The following is an 18,252-nucleotide window of genomic DNA, read 5'->3' on the forward strand; positions in this document are numbered from 1 at the left end:
AGGTAATGTAGAGATGCATGCTGCATTAACATACCTGTCAATGTTTGAAAAGGGCTATCCATAAAACTCACATGCAACAAAAAATCTAATGATTTTCAACATGCCCCAGACTGACAAAAATAATAATACTTCTGGGCTACAGAATACAATAATTCAAGCTTTAAACAGGATACTTCAATGAAATCACCATCATACTTACATGATAGGCCAATGATGAATATAACAATCAAGAAGAAATCCATGTTAAACAGCAGCACGTGTGGTGAATATTGGATGTTGGTTTGGAGCAAACATAACAGGCCTTCCTTGATAAATTAAGCAAGAATGCCATAACTGAATAAGGCTTTACGCAATACAACTTGTTTAATGTAACACAGGCAAGAAATAATACACTCCTGGAAATGGAAAAAAGAACACATTGACACCGGTGTGTCAGACCCACCATACTTGCTCCGGACACTGCGAGAGGGCTGTACAAGCAATGATCACACGCACGGCACAGCGGACACACCAGGAACCGCGGTGTTGGCCGTCGAATGGCGCTAGCTGCGCAGCATTTGTGCACCGCCGCCGTCAGTGTCAGCCAGTTTGCCATGGCATACGGAGCTCCATCGCAGTCTTTAACACTGGTAGCATGCCGCGACAGCATGGACGTGAACCGTATGTGCAGTTGACGGACTTTGAGCGAGGGCGTATAGTGGGCATGCGGGAGGCCGGGTGGACGTACCGCCGAATTGCTCAACACGTGGGGCGTGAGGTCTCCACAGTACATCGATGTTGTCGCCAGTGGTCGGCGGAAGGTGCACGTGCCCGTCGATCTGGGACCGGACCGCAGCGACGCACGGATGCACGCCAAGACCGTAGGATCCTACGCAGTGCCGTAGGGGACCGCACCGCCACTTCCCAGCAAATTAGGGACACTGTTGCTCCTGGGGTATCGGCGAGGACCATTCGCAACCGTCTCCATGAAGCTGGGCTACGGTCCCGCACACCGTTAGGCCGTCTTCCGCTCACGCCCCAACATCGTGCAGCCCGCCTCCAGTGGTGTCGCGACAGGCGTGAATGGAGGGACGAATGGAGATGTGTCGTCTTCAGCGATGAGAGTCTTTTCTGCCTTGGTGCCAATGATGGTCGTATGCGTGTTTGGCGCCGTGCAGGTGAGCGCCACAATCAGGACTGCATACGACCGAGGCACACAGGGCCAACACCCGGCATCATGGTGTGGGGAGCGATCTCCTACACTGGCCGTACACCGCTGGTGATCGTCGAGGGGACACTGAATAGTGCACGGTACATCCAAACCGTCATCGAACCCATTGTTCTACCATTCCTAGACCGGCAAGGGAACTTGCTGTTCCAACAGGACAATGCACATCCGCATGTATCCCGTGCCACCCAACGTGCTCTAGAAGGTGTAGGTCAACTACCCTGGCCAGCAAGATCTCCGGATCTGTCCCCCATTGAGCATGTTTGGGACTGGATGAAGCGTCGTCTCACGCGGTCTGCACGTCCAGCACGAACGCTGGTCCAACTGAGGCGCCAGGTGGAAATGGCATGGCAAGCCGTTCCACAGGACTACATCCAGCATCTCTACGATCGTCTCCATGGGAGAATAGCAGCCTGCATTGCTGCGAAAGGTGGATATACACTGTACTAGTGCCGACATTGTGCATGCTCTGTTGCCTGTGTCTATGTGCCTGTGGTTCTGTCAGTGTGATCATGTGATGTATCTGACCCCAGGAATGTGTCAATAAAGTTTCCCCTTCCTGGGACAATGAATTCATGGTGTTCTTATTTCAATTTCCAGGAGTGTATAATAAACACTGCAAATCAATGTGAGTCGGACTATAAGTTATAGTTGAGGGCTTTTTAGCTTCCTGCAAGTCTTCAGAAAATGTTCTGTCATAACAGGGACCAGAATTCTTGGTCTTCAAAATAGAAATAGACTCCAGAGATTCATTGGACATGGATGAGCTGACCTTGTTCTATTATTCTTCACAAGGTTGAGAACACATTCACATTCAGGATTGCTGTGGGGTGTGGTGAGAATAGTGAGCATTACTTTAGAAATTCAGTTATACATAAGAAGTCCATCGGCTCCACGAATTCTTGACATTTGTGCCCCACTGGAATCACTTGCGGCTCCTTGATTTGCAGCCAAGGTATTATCAATCTGAAGAGCTGTGAATTGCCTTGGAAGCTCATTCACCAGCTCATCTGTAGTTTCATTCTCTTCCTTGAATAACATGGTAGGAAACTTTTCCAAGAAAAATGAATGGAAGAAAACTGTGTGTCTTCAATTTTGTCCAACCTAGCAACTTGAGCATGCTTGAGTGAAAACTTGTTGATGATGTAGTCACAGGCAGTATGAAAGTGGATTCTCACCCTGATGAAAAGAAGATAGATTTATCAGAGTCCTTGACATCATTCACTATGTTCGAAGTCTGAATGCCAATAACTAACTATTTATCACTTATTTGATTTTGAATCAAGATGTACTCAACTTCAAGCAGTGAGGAGCTTTTGACAATTTTGGGCTTGACAAACTTCATGAACAACCACTTTAGCAAATCCATTAGAAGTTCCAATAAAAAGTGAACTTGTGGGGGGAAAAGTCTGAAGGGCAACATTCAGTTTGTCAAATACAGGAATAGTCATATGAAAGAAAGTGCAAAAGGCCTTGTTCAAGTTTGAGGACAGGAACAGAAACAATTTTTCCTCATGTGTTGTAGGAGAAAATCTTCCTTTTTAGGATGAGTTTGTCACATTTGGAAGAATATGCTATATTTTTTTGGGCATGTGTAACAGCAGAATCAAGAATTCTCTTCTTCCGATACTCTCTGGATCCGCTTTGTTCAACTCTAATATTCTGAAAGATGTCAGGCTTAAGTTTTGGGTGCATAATATTACTTCCTCCTTGAAGAAAGAAAGAAGCGGACCCCACTCATCCAGTTGTCTATCCAAACATCCGCCTAAAGATAACCACCTAATACATACATGCTTCAGAATTTTCTTTCTCTCTTCAGTGTACATAACTAATGTGCTTAATACACTTCGCATGATTACTTAAATAATTTCTTCCAAGATGTGCAATATTAGTATCTCACTCGCATACCATGCAAAAGGCAAATTTTTCTCCCTTTCTTGATTTTATTATGCATGGAAAATCAACAGAATGTAATTCTCTAAATATCTGAAATTAGGTATTGTTTTCTGTTAGATTTATTCTTGATTCCTACAATACAAACATAGCGTATGAAAATGTGCAAGAACAAATGTCTTGATATATAGTGAAACATCAAAAGAAACCTGGATCACTGGACATCACATAAAATTATAACATTTATTAACACTTAAGGCAGTCAAACACTTCATCGAAACATGTCAAAGCACACAGTCTTAAACCAATTAAATGGACATGACACCAAACTCGTGAACAAAGAATATGCGTATGGTAAAAAACACACATGCACATGTGGAACGAATGTAATTAGTCTACATGTGGCCAAAGAATATCGATTAAATCACAACAAATGAACAGAATGGAACAAAGATTTTGCAGAGTAGAGCCTGCCGACACATAAGATTCACATGGAAGGACTGTTATCCCGGATTTAAATTCAGTTCCGATGATGACACAAACATCACACAGTTAAAAGTACCAATCATATCAAAGAATGAATTATTGACTATTGTAGACTTTCCTTCAACTCACACAAACAATCAATTGTACGGAAGTGGCGTGATTATTGAATGTCAATGTTTCAAATTTTTGTCTGCAGTGTCGTAAAATGACACTGTCCATCTGTAAAACCGTAAAATGCTGCAATTTCCATAAATTTTATGGGTAAACCATAAAAGTTGGCAGGTTTGCTTTAAGTGAGAGACAGAAAAACAAACATATGTAACAGAGAATGGTCAAGAGTGAAAGACGTAATTATGAATGTAGTGAAAATGAAACAGAGGCAGATGTATGGCCTGTTTGAGGCCCAGGCGGCTGCTATGGATGCCAGAGCGCAAAATCTTTTTGGAGGTTGTATCAGAGTTTTAAAAAGAAACGAAAATTTGTCCTGGGAGTGTAAAAAAGCACTTTATCTATGAATCTTTTGTTGTAGGTGGAGCAGAATGCTGTCTTAAGGTAAAGATGTTCTACCTGATTGTTGATACAGCTATACGCTCACTAAAGATTTATTCTTATGGACAATCATAGTAAGAGGCTCAGCTTTTAATGTGGCATTTATGATCTGTACACAGTATGATGGAAAATTAAAAGCCACATGCGTAGTTCTTGAGACTGTGATCAGTGACAGTGATGAATGTTAATGTGTGTGAAAAAACTAAATACTGAAGTTTTGATCTTGGCACCTATTCTTCCTGCTGGAAGTTCTCCTCAAGTTCATTATCTTATATTACAAAAAAACAATTTTACTAACATTTTCCTCAAATGTTTTGTAAGTTTACAAAGTATTCTGACTTTACCTATATCTGTAGCAAGTCGTGTAGTGTTCAAAAGTCAAATTTATGAAGACATATTGCAGTTCAACGCTTTCTCAAGAACAGTCATGTGGACTGTCGACCTCAGCCATTGAAAGCAGTCTCTTGAAGTAAGTAGTTCCAGGTTTGATTTTGAAAGATTTTTCTAGGTTAAAGGACAGAAAAATTTCAATATGTCATTATACAAGACAAAATAAGTGCTTCTTTATTGACCATCACAATTCCTATTGTATTTACTGGGTGGTCATAATCAAACTTCCCTATTTAACATGTTGTAACATGGAAACTAATTACCATACAAGTACTAAACTTGGTAGTGTTAACGCCAAGGACATGGGGAAGAGAAATAATGCAGAATCAGTTCAATTGAAACACTTTTAATATACTGCTATCATACATCGTACCATTACATACCAGTAACATTACTGCTACAAAATGGGCTCAATATGGTGCCCATCAGTGTCCAGAAGAGTCTTAAAGCACATGATTGCATTCTGCACAGGAGAACGAAGCGTGTCCATAGGTATGCTGGCTCCCTCTCTTGATATGCTGTGCTTCAGATTAGCACATGTGTGAATGTTCCTCTCATAAACTCTGTCCTTCAGGTAGCCCCCACAACCAGAAATCACAGGTAGTGAGAGCGGATGATCATGCTGGACAGGCCTTTGGAAATCATCGGCTGATAATTTGATTGTTTGCAAATGTGCTTTAGAGAAGCAGGTGAACTTCATGAACAATGTGCAGTGGGCCCCCATTCTGCATGAATACTGTTGAGTTCAATGTGTCTGTCTCCTGTAGGGTGGTAATGACATGCTGTACAAAAAAGAACATGTATCCCTGAAACCACACCATACAGTGACACATTCATGATACAAAGGAACTTCATGCACAGTGAATTGAGGTGAAGATCCCCACACTCAGCAATTCTGTGTGTTCACCTCACTTGTCAGAGAAAAATGAGCTTTGCCTGTCCATAGGATGGTCCAGAGCTAGTCCTCATCAACTTCAATCCTTGCTAGAAAGTGTTGAGTCAAGTCAACATGTTTTTGTGTGTTCTGTGGTGCAAGCTGCTGTACTACATGAATCTTATACGCATACCATTTGAGAATGGTTCGAAGCACCTTCCGTGCAGTGGACCATGAATGTTCAACTGTTGTGACACAGCACACACTCTGCCTGACAATTGGGAATTGCACGCAGCATTGTCTGCCATAGCAACAGTGATTTCATCAACCACCTGTGGTGCAACCGGTCATTGACCTCTTCCCAGTGCGATGCCCAGTTCTCCAGTTGCTTCGAACTTTACATCAAGCCCTGCACAGCAGGTAGAGAAAGAGGACTCTTCTGTAATCCTTTCAGCTGGCAATATTCTCAAAGTGCAGCTGCAGCATTACTGTTGTTTTGACAATAGAGCTTCACCAATAATGCCCTGCTCCTTTTGTCCAAGCTCAAGTTGACATGTCACCAAGTGCACTGCAACTGGTCAGGTGTGTGAGACTATGAATCATGATAAATGACCATGGCACCTGGTGGCCACAGTTGGACCTGGATGGTGGTGCTATTACCCACGGAAATCGTGCACCACATGCTCTGGACATTAATGCTACCAAGTTTGGTAGTCATACAGTAATTATTTTCTGTGTTATAACATGTTAAAAAGGGAAAATTTAATTATAACCAACTGATATTTCCTAGCGTTATATTAAATCAAAGAGACTGAGCTTAAAGAGCTATGAAGTATATTTATATGGTTAATTCTACTTTTCTATCACTTAAAATTTTAAATCAATTCTTTAATGCCATCAGCTTCACTTACTTCTGTCGCAAGACAGGAACAAGGGACAGAATCTTGAACATTCAGCCAATCACTGTAATTGTCTACACCACAGCACTGCAACTAAGACAAATTTTTAAGTCAAAGACAAAATGAGGCAGATGTAGGACAGAATAAAACTGCTAAACAGCATAGATATCTAATTCACAGTGTTGTATATAACTGGGTGCATATCTGTATATGATATATATTACAGCTAGCAATAAAGTGCCTAAAACTTCAATAACAATCAGAGGTTCAAGAAAACACCTCAGCTTTAAACAAATAATTAAATGTTTGCTATAGGCATGGGACTGGGTCTTGGCCTGGAAAATGACTTTGAAATACTGGATTGCTATCTGTACTGTAGAACTAGCAGTCCCTAACATTTTTCTTAATTGAGAACAGAATTTTAAATGTGATTTTGAAACTATTATAACAAACACTTATGAGTACAACACATTAATGCCACACAAAACATTGGTTTGAAGGGAGTTGTTGCATTAATCTGTAATAAATAAATATGTTAAGTTGTCAGAAATAAAGTCTCTGCTACATGAGACTGCTAACAAGTAATTACAGCATTGTCTGTTTCTATATAGGGTGAACATTAATAAAACCAACAAACTGCAGGGATGGATTCCTGAATGGAAATGGAGGAAAAAAGTTCTAATGAAGATATGTCTGGAAATGGACAGTGTGTGTACAACAAGAACAAGTTCTCCCAGAGCACAGTACAGAGCTGCACTGCATACACTTCGCAACAGTTGTTCAAAGAGGCCTCCACGGGATTGCGGGTGATAGGGATAACAAGAGCTGTCATACAGGATATATGTAATTTTACTTTGACTCACATGTGTTGGCAGGCCACTTGCCTGGAGCTTGTACTAGAGTTGATCTAGATATGCTGTAGAACCTGGTCCTCCAAATCTGGTATACGCTCAGTCTACCACCTCCCTGCATGTTCGTCTCTCTGAAAGGACCCATGATAGCACAAGCGCCCTAGAAGGTTCTGAAAAGTTGTCCGATGTGGTTGGTGTCTGTGAGGGTAGTTGTTTTGGTGCCTCTTGACCGTTTCTATCTGCTTGACCATACACAAACACCATCTTGGTTGTTTTCAACATGAATACTAGACCAGTATGCTGTGTAAACCACACAGCCTGCAACGCACAAGGAATGCATGGTAAGCAATCAGAGGCACTTTATTTGTCAGTGCCAACTACCGTGGCAATGATGCACTTCTGGACACACGTTATAGGACATTTTTTCCTCCATTTCCAGTCAGGAATCCGACCTTTGTCGGTTTTATTAATATTCACCCTGTATAGCATCAAACATGCAAATGAGAAAAAGGCGAAAAAGAGCTAGTTTTAGATGTGTAACTTCCTTCAGGTGACAAAAGAGAAGAAATGGTTGGAGGAAATGGAAACATTCATTTATTAAATAGGAAAGTTGCCCAGGGTTCCTAGTGAAGGGAGCCTCATCCATGTGTTGTATTTCATAGGCAAGTCTCCTTTATCATTGGTTTACTCCTCTGTCTTGCCCTGGGGTTGTTAAGATCCTAAACTTTTATTTGTTTGCAGGAATTGTCAGATATGCATTTAAACTATGGAGCAGGAGGATGTAGTGCTTGGAGAACTGATTAAATGCACAGAGAAAAGTTTCACAACAGCTGCCACCATAATTAGAAGAAATTTATCACCATAGAGGCAAACTTACAAGAAGTTGTGTTCTTCAGGCCACAGAAATATAGCCAGGGTTCTTGACAAAAAGTTGTTTCTACATTAGAATTTGAGGAGATGATATTGGATCATGCTGAAGATTTATCAGTGTTCACTGTGAAATGTACACTTCAAAGAAACCAGTGAAGAGAGTTTTGGCAGAGCAGCAATGGCATCCCATCATAAAATGTGTGTGCAAGCAAAGGGGACATATGATTTTGAGCCCAGAGATCCATTGTAATGGGTGGACTGAGATTGGAAGTCATCACTTTGGACAATTTCTATGAATTCAAGTTGTTGCTGTAAACTCAACTGGTTGTTAGAGGATGTGGTTGTTTATGACAAAAAACTAAATATCCATTTGTAACTAACAGTTCTCTATATCAATGCAATGTTTCAGACACTTGTAACTCATTTCTATGGCTCCCCTTGTAATTCCTTCCTTCCACCATCCCCCTGATTACAGTTCTTGAAGACATGATGAGACGTGAGTGTATCTCTATATATGTACACACCATTGGTGGCTATCTAAATGATTAGAGTTATAATTCTCTGTGACAGGTAGTGCATACGAGTTGTTCATGTGTAGTGTTGTTACCAGGCCTGGTACGGTATATATAGGTTGTGAGCGGCATCAGATGTTGAATGATCGCTGAATGACACGAAGATTAAGCATACATGTGTGAGACAGTGTTACAAGCCCCTGACAGTTTGAAAGGGGTAAAATTGTGGGTCTCCATTTGGCTGGCTGGTTGAATTGTATAAAATGCAGATATGTGGGGTATTCAGAAGTGACAGTGGCCCAGTAGAAGGCATGGAAACGTGAGGGCAGGCAAACTCTGCATCGAAGTTCCAGTGGACCTTGTCTGACCATCACAAGGCATGGTGGCTGTGGCTGTACTGTGAACCAAGCACATTGTAATCCCTTCTCGTATGCATTTGACATCCAAAAATAGGTAATGCACTCCCTCGAACACTCTATATCAAGTTGCACCACTGGTCAGATACTAGTAGCATCCAGACAAGAGAATTACTGTCCCATCCTTGGGCTGCTGTTAACACTAAAACACAAACACCTGCACTTGAATTGGGGCCATGACCAGGAAACATGAACTACTGATGAATGGCATCGCATCGGATGACCATCATTGGCTAATATGGTGGTGACCTGAGGAGAGATCCAATTTTTCCACTTAGGCAAGTGGCACTACTACTGGTGTCATAGTTTTGAGGTGCTATCTGGTATGACTTCTGGTCACAGCTAATAGTGACTGAGCGAACTTTGAAGCACAATGACACATCATGGACATGCTGTGCCCTCAAGTGTTCTCTCTCATGTGACAGGATCATGGTGCCATTTTTCAACGGGACACTGCACGTCCACACACAGCACATGTATTGTGAACAGTTTGCATTATTTTGAGATATTCCAGTAGCCACCAGTTTCACCAGATATGTCCCCAATAGAATATTTGTGGGAGTATCCAGGATACTGAGGACCAATTACAACAGTTGTGGATCAGCTTGCCTCAGGAGAGGATGTAACAGCTTTATGGCACCCTTCCCAACTGAATTACTGCATTTATCCAGGCCAGGGTGTTGCAACATTATACTGATAATTAGGCTCATACTGCCTAGTTCCTTGTAAATTTGACTCAATTTTTTAATCTCTGAAATGACATCACAATCTCTGTCAAGCCATGAAATTTCATTTTGTTTCCTCCACACCTTTCGTGTGCTTCACGTTTTTGCTCGGCTCGTGTATATGCCCAAACATTCTCCCTTCAGAATGAGATTTTCACTCTGCAGCGGAGTGTGCATGATACAAAACTTCCTAGCAGATTAAAACTGTGTGCCAGACCGAGACTCGAACTCGGGACCTTGCCTTTCACGGGCAAGTGCTCTACCAACTGAGCTACCCTAGCACAACTCATGCCCCGTCCTCACAGCTTTACTTCTGCCAGTACCTCGTCTCGTACCTTCCAAACTTAACAGAAGTTCATCTGCAAACCTTTCATTCTCCCTTCAGTTTATTATGTCCTTTACTAAGTACTTTTTACTGTTTAACATTTGCAGGACATCTTTATTGATCACTTAATCAAGGTATGTAACTTCACATATCAAAGGGCTGTAATTGTTTCATTTTTAGCTTGCCCATTGTCCACATTTTGCACCTGTACAGAACTGTGCTCCAAATGTATCATATCACGATTTTTTTTCTTTTCGAGTGTTAACAGCTGTTCATTTATATAGAAAGCCCTTTTGTCCTCGGCACTAAAGTTTTCTTGTGTCTTCCTTCTTTATCTATTTTGCTTACGAGAGAGAGAAATTAATCCACCTCTTTGAAAGTCTTGTCCAGGTGAACAGGTAACTGTCCAGCGTGTGCACCTGTTGTGCACACCGTTACCATAGTTTCATTTTTGCTAGTTTGTATACCATAACCATCAGCTAGCACATGTTGGGTTTAAGCATTCAATTGCTGGTCCCTTTCAGTGACCATCAATATATTGTTGCAAACCGTATTGTTCAATGGTGGCTCATGACTAACATGACTTGAGGATTTACATAAAAGTTCAAGATAAGTACAAAGTTAATTTTCTTTTCAAAAATAAGCTGGCGAATCCTACTTCTTTTATTTCCAAAACTTTCAACAAATCTCTTAGAACTATATACAGTTTCAAACATAACTACAAACACAATATACTACACAGTTAAAATGAAAAACAGTGTCAAAGATATGGACACTTATAACACTTTTTCTATTCTCACAACACAGCTCATCCGGTCCATGGCCTAGAACAGTAGAGGTGTGCCACAGGAGCTTGCCAATTAGAGACTCCTCACCACTGTTCTACTGACTGCCCATTCAAAGCCAGATGCCAGACAACACATAATCGAAGTTTTAACTGTCTCGTAGAATAAAATACTTCTCACTTCCGAATCATGGCATGCTCTGATTATGAAGTCACATTATAAACTCCCTGGACACAATATCTTTCGGCCCCCTTACTAGAACACACTGGTCGCTTTGGTGTGCTGTGGTCAGTATAGAACTGGTACCAGGCAGTCATGTGACCCGCCAGCACTGACGTAAGTCATGGCCGGAAAGTGGTGTGTACGTATCAGCAGGGTGTATGCGGCTCACATCAACCGAGAAATCATGGGAAAACGTGGGAACTTTTTCATCTGGAAAAGAGTGGGATTTTTTTTAATTCCATTAACATTTCATTGTTTTAGTTGTCTGTTCAATTTTTGCAATTTTGACTGGTAAGAACTGATACTCTAATAATGAATTTTACTTTAGCGTGCTACTGTGTCAATAAGATATAAACAAGGTAATAACACCAAAATAAAACTTTAGTTGTAAAAAAAAAAAAAAGCGTCATTTACAACAACAAAACATAGTGCACCACAAGCGCCTGTTGACAGCAAAACGAGTCAATGACTAGGGCGAAGACTATGTAATACTTTATAACAACAAGCCACCTTCGATGACCGTGATGCCAAAACTGTTTACATTTCTAACAGGTCGCGAATAAATATTGTGATTGGTGGTTTGAGAAGCATTACTTGGTTGGTTGGTTTGTTGGGGGAAGGAGACCAGACAGCGAGGTCATCAGTCTCATCGGATTAGGGAAGTACGGGGAAGGAAGTCGGCCGTGCCCTTTGAAAGGAACCATCCCGGCATTTGCCTCGAGCGATTTAGGGAAATCACGGAAAACCTAAATCAGGATGGCCGGACGCGGGATTGAACCGTCGTCCTCCCAAATGTGAGTCCAGTGTCTAACCACTTTCAACGAAAATTTCCTTTTACGCAAACTGAATTATGTTATGTGTGAAAGTGCCCAATGAATTTCTTAAATAACACAGCGTTTGATTCCTCTTCAAAATTGAAACACTTTGAGAACCATCCACTTCAAAAAATTTCAGGCCCAGAAGACCAGCCATTTATACCATTACTTAAAATGTTACTGGCACATTTGTGTTTGGTATATGTTAAAGGGAAACACACACTAAAAAATACCAAGCTTCAATGTTAGTTTTTCATATTTCCTTACGGTATTTCATAGATTACAAATTATGCTATAACGGTGGCAAAAAGTTTGAGTTGAGCAATTTCACACGTAATTGGCTTTTGTATGGAAAAGTCAAAGTGCTCGGTGGAACATGTACTCAGCCATGTACAGGTAACTCACGAAATGTTCGCTGCACAGCAGTGAAATTTATAATAGTGATTGTCAGAAATATATAGCTGTTGGGGATTGAAGGTGTGCTCTTAGGATCCTGCCTAACTGCACTGTCGGGAAAAAAAAACGCAAAAAATTTTTGATGACCAATATTATATGTGAAAGCTTAGCTTCTTGTAGTTACACTGGATGTATATTAATTTAAATCATTAACTTTTCCTGTTTGTGTGTTCATGCTACTTAACAGTGATGTTGCTATCGGCTGACTATTGTACATCACTTGCCCTGTTTTTGTTGTTGTTGTTGTTGTTGTTGTTGTGGTCTTCAGTCCTGAGACTGGTTTGATGCAGCTCTCCATGCTACTCTATCCTGTGCAAGCTTCTTCATCTCCCAGTACCTACTGCAACTTACATCCTTCTGAATCTGCTTAGTGTATTCATCTCTTGGTCTCCCCCTACGATTTTTACCCTCCACGCTGCCCTCCAATACTAAATTGGTGATCCCTTGATGCCTCAGAACATGTCCTACCAACCGATCCCTTCTTCTAGTCAAGTTGTGCCACAAACTCCTCTTCTCCCCAATCCTATTCAATACCTCCTCATTAGTTGTGTGATCTACCCATCTAATCTTCAGCATTCTTCTGTAACACCACATTTCGAAAGCTTCTATTCTCTTCTTGTCCAAACTAGTTATCGTCCATGTTTCACTTCCATACAAGGCTACACTCCATACAAATACTTTCCAAAACGACTTCCTGGCACTTAAATCTATACTCGATGTTAACAAATTTCTCTTCTTCAGAAACGCTTTCTTTGCCATTGCCAGTCTACATTTTATATCCTCTCTACTTTGACCATCATCAGTTATTTTGCTCCCCAAATAGCAAAACTCCTTTACTACTTTAAGTGTCTCATTCCCTAATTTAATTCCCTCATGATCACCCGAGTTAACGTGGCTACATTCCATTATCCTCGTTTTGCTTTTGTTGATGTTCATCTTATATCCTCCTTTCAAGACACTGTCAACTCCATTGAACTGCTCTTCCAAGTCCTTTGTTGTCTCTGACAGGATTAAAATGTCATCGGCGAACCTTAAAGTTTTTGTTTCTTCTCCATGGATTTTAATACCTACTCCAAATTTTTCTTTTGTTTCTTTTATTGCTTGCTCAATATACAGATTGAATATCATCGGGGATAGGCTACAACCCTATCTCACTCCCTTCCCAACCACTGCTTCCCTTTCATACCCCTCGACTCTTATAACTGCCACCTGGTTTCTGTACAAATTGTAAATAGCCTTTTGCTCCCTGTATTTTACCCCTACCACCTTCAGAATTTGAAAGAGAGTATTCCAGTCAACATTGTCAAAAGCTTTCTCTAAGTCTACAAATGCTAGAAACGTTTTGCCTTTTCTTAGTCTAGCTTCTAAGATAAGTTGTAAGGTCAGCATTGCCTCACCTGTTCCAATATTTCTAAGGAATCCAAACTGATCTTCCCCGAGGTCAGCTTCTACCATTTTTTCCATTCGTCTGTAAAGAATTCACGTTAGTAATTTTCAGCCATGTCTTATTAAACTGATAGTTCGGTAATTTTCTTATCTGTCGACATCTGCTTAGAGTTTTGTCAGGACTGGCTTTCCCAAGGCTGTCTAATGGAATGTTGTCTACTCCCGGGGCCTTGTTTCGACTTAGGTCTTTCAGTGCTCTGTCAAATTCTTCACGCAGTATCATATCTCCCATTTCATCTTCATCTACATCCCCTTCCAATTCCATAATATTGCCCTCAGGTACCTCGCCCTTGTATAGACCATCTATATACGCCTTCTGCCTTCCTGCTTTCCCTTCTTTGCTTAGAACTGGGTTTCCATTTGAGCTCTTGATATTCATGCAAGTGGTTCTCTTTTCTCCCAAGGTCTCTTTGATTTTCCTGTAGGCAGTATCTATCTTACCCCTCATGAGATAAGCCTCTACATCCCTACATTTGTCCTCTAGCCGTCCCTGCTTAGCAATTTTGCACTTCCTGTCGATCTCATTTTTGAGACGTATGTATTCCTTTTTGCCTGCTTCATTGACTGCATTTTTGTATTTTCTCCTTTCATCAATTAAATTCAATATTTCTTCTGTCACCCAAGGATTTCTACTAGCCCTGATATTTTTACCTACTTGATCCTCTGCTGCCTTCACTATCACTTGTCCTATGCTCTAAATGTTTGCTGTCACTGGCTGGCGAGATCACGTGACATGATTGGCAGCGTATTTATATGTTCGTAACATGATAATACGCAGTGTATGTGTTGCCGAACATCATAGATTTTTCCAAAATGCATTGTTTTTGCTGGCTTTCGTTTTCCAAAGTGCTGGGAAGTTCTACACCTGTGTATAAAACCTTTACCATTCAAAGGATGGATAAGTTTTTGTAGCTCCAAGGGAATGTATAGTGTCACTTCACACAGAAAAAAAGTACTTTTACCTGGGGTATAGTGTACTTTCACATAGGAAAAAGTGTATTTCTAACTGGGAAATCCGGGAATTTTTTTTTCTGTGTGCATATACACCTTGATCAGTGAGTTGTATGGAACCAGTCCACTTGGGTGGATGTGAAAGCTGAACAGAATGGCACACAAGAGTTATCTTCTATGTGCATGTTACCACACTGTGTTGCAGTTGCCTGATTTATTGCTGTAACAATGTGGACTATCGAAAGTGTCTACAAGGAATGTTGTGCAACATGCAGTCCTGTAACAAAACCTAAGAACAGTGGTAGAAAAAGATCCTAACCAACAGGGACCAGACACAAGTTTCACATTCTAACAGTGGTACTCAGTTTTAAGCCCAACAGGAATTGCTGCTGTCCCTGAACGCAGGGTCCTCTCAGTTTCTGAACAAACATCGCAAAAGTAAACGCTTATAATGGACATTTGGAGTCAGGTATGGCACCGCACAAAATGCCATGTTCACTGCCGCACATAAAGTTGCACGTCTTTACTAGGCCAACCAGCACAAACATTTGACCGTAGCATATTGGAAGTGTGTAGCGTGCTGCTATTTGTCATGATTTGGTCTCTTTGTTAAGCTGTCAAATACACTGATGACCAAATGATGTATAACCTGCATTGTACAGAGGATGTACTCTTGCTGAAGGTGTTTCTCATACCATGACTTGGGCCCCCTGACTCAGGCTACAACGAATATGAATCAAGACCTTTATTTCAACATCTTTGAAGACCAAGCATTTCCCTTTCATCTAAATCTTCAGCATGAATATGCTGTGGACACTCCTGAGTTTCAACCGAGCGAGGTGGCGCAGTGGCTAGCACACTGGACTCGCATTCGGGAGGATGACGGTTCAATCCCGTGTCCGGCCATCCTGATTTAGGTTTTCCGTGATTTCCCGAAATCGCTCCAGGCAAATGCCGGGATGATTCCTTCGAAAGGGCTCGGCCGACTTCCTTTCCTAATCCGATGAGACCGATGACCTCGCTGTCTGGTCCCCTCCCTCAAACCAACCCAACCCAACCCAACTCCTGAGTTTCAAGATGACAACATCTGGGTTCACAGGACTGCACACATAGATTCCTGGTTCTATTGCATCTTGAATGGTCCACTAGAGCACCAAATCTTAGTCCCATAGAAAATGTATGGATTGTTTGGAACATTTGTTGAAACATACCAACAACAGTTTGGTAGCTCTATGTGATGTAACCATCAGCTAGTAGTTTGAACTGGACATTGCATATCTGAAGAAACTTGTGGATTCTGTCCATCACCAGAGACCATTGTTAGAACTACAGGTGGTGTTACTCGGTGTTAGCATGGTATCTCCTTGGTAGTGAGCAATTTTCTGCCCAGTGTACAAATACATATTGCATTAGATTGATGCAGAACTTCACAGCGTTTTTCCATAAGTTTAATAAATACAACAGATACACTTAACAGAGAATTTACTCATTAACACTGTACTCTCCTTCACTATTTGCAACAGTCTGTCAACACCAGGGTAACTTCTCGATTTTACGGTTGTAGAAATCATGTGGTTTTGTGGTGAAGAACTCATTGAACCATGTTCAGAGTGCATTTTGACCCAGAAAGAATGCTCATTGAAGCTTGCTCCATCGAGGGGGGAGTATTAGGTGAATAAGGTGAGTGCAGAATGACTTTCCAACCCAACTCCTGTATAGTGTTTTTTGTCAGTATAGCAGATTACAGGTAGGAGTTATTTTGGAATAGGATCACTGCTCACAGCCTTCCTGATCGCTGTTCTTGGACTGCATCTCAAGACATCTCAGTTGTTGACAATTAATGTCAGCAGTGATGGTTACACTTCAGGGGAGCAATTCGTAGTGCACTGTATCGCACCGTTCCACCAGATGCATAACATTATCTTTTGTGGATGCGCATAGGTCTTTGTATGGGGTGTTGCTGCTTTGTTTGGGCTCAATCACTCTTTACTTTTCCTTACATTAGCATAAAGACACTATTTCTCGTCACCAGTAACGATTTAGGATAGGAATGGTCAGTGTTGTTCACAAGCCGACTGACGACGAGCAAGCAGAGACGGACATATGCAACTACCGATTTTTTCTGATTTTGGCTTAGAGCATGCTGTACCCATACACCCAACTTTCGAACCTTCTTTATTGTATTTCAATTCCCCATCGGGGCGGGCTGGCAGCAGCATATGCGCTGCTCTTCAGCCGAAAGACAGAACAAACAATAGAAGACATTTAAAAATATACAAAGGAGAAAACATGGTAAACGTCGCCCAATTGTGGAATGATCAAAGTTCATAACATTTTCCAGCTCTCGAGTACAATGAAGTGGATCATTCTGGATTAATGCATGTCAACGATCTTCATCAAACATCGAAGGAGAGGGTCACGATCCTTCTTAAAAAGAAAAAAAGAAACATTTTCTTGCCATGCCCTGTCCAATGATATTATTCCCGTATAAGGAGGAAATGTATCTGCCTGTCTCCAATGCTGTCACCCCTCTATTGAACTCAAACAGAATAATACGTCAGAAATGTCCGATTTCTCCACATGTGCTGCATTTTATAGCAACGCCATTCGCTCCCTCTATATGACAAAATGTCACTCAGATAGCATTAGTGAACTATAGATAAAAATGACAATCTATAAATAAACCGTTAGCAACCGGAGTACCAACATGCAAAACAAGAACGTTACGAACTTGTGCACGAACCTAATACAATAATATGACATGGAAATATGTGGCGTGTTCACGCGCGAATCTGTTTCAGATGCCACCAGCATCATGTAGATTTTCTGCCCGCGAAACGTAGGCCTACCGATCTCTGCAAACTGTCCCAAGAGTGCCGGAGGTCTGCGGAGTATCGGCTGAGGGCTGCGCGCATGACGGCGCCCATCGAGTCCCTGGCGGCGCCGGGCACCAGCACGAGGCCGCTGGGCAGCGGGGCGGCGGGGGGCGGCAGGCTGGTGGTGCCGTGGGCGGCGGGCACGAACGCCAGCGCCGCGCGCTGCTCCACTGTCTGCCACGCGCCGCCCACCAGCATCACCAGCGCCAGGCTCGCCAGCGACAGGATCTGCAACGTCACGGAGCGGAACGTCTCTGACGATTCTCGGGAAGAACGTTTTGTTTTCTTGACACACAGCGAAGGTTGCATCAGGACTCTTCACATTTTTCTTACGAGTGTTCTCACACAAAATATACCAAATATACGAAAGCGCAAAACGATTAGGATTTACAATACCAGGATAAAGAAAAAGCTTGCAGTATTTGTAAGTTAGAACATAAGCAGATAAATACTGTTTTCTAATGAAAACCGACCAACATCGAAAAAGTCAGCTCGGTTGACAGAAAAAAATACCGTTTTTGGACGTTGAATAAAAATCTCTCGGTGTACATGCCGCATCAATTCAGGATAAAACTCCGAGCTTTCGACCACTACCTCCATTGTCGTCGTCAGGGCTAAAAAACTGTTGTAAACTATTTTTTTTTCTTTATTGTATTTCAATTCCCCTTCGGGACGGGCTGGCAGCAGCATATGCGCTGCTCTTC

General features: G+C 41.7%; 1 protein-coding gene across 1 annotated transcript in view; it reads right to left on the reverse strand.

Annotated features, from left to right (window-relative positions):
• The window catches only part of LOC124717081 (tetraspanin-3-like), a 45,920-nt gene extending 28,278 nt beyond the window's left edge, over window positions 1-17,642 (reverse strand). Inside the window, exons 1-2 of the mRNA XM_047243782.1 lie at window positions 17,522-17,642; window positions 6,311-6,391 (exon numbers count right to left, since the gene is read on the reverse strand). Of these exons, the coding sequence (XP_047099738.1) occupies window positions 6,311-6,391; window positions 17,522-17,599 (159 nt within the window). The 5' untranslated portion in view covers window positions 17,600-17,642. The remainder of the gene's footprint in view (window positions 1-6,310; window positions 6,392-17,521) is intronic.
• Between the last annotated feature and the right edge of the window lie 610 nt (window positions 17,643-18,252).

The sequence above is a fragment of the Schistocerca piceifrons genome, chromosome 1 (genome assembly GCF_021461385.2).
Source record: "Schistocerca piceifrons isolate TAMUIC-IGC-003096 chromosome 1, iqSchPice1.1, whole genome shotgun sequence".
Lineage (NCBI taxonomy): Eukaryota > Metazoa > Arthropoda > Insecta > Orthoptera > Acrididae > Schistocerca > Schistocerca piceifrons.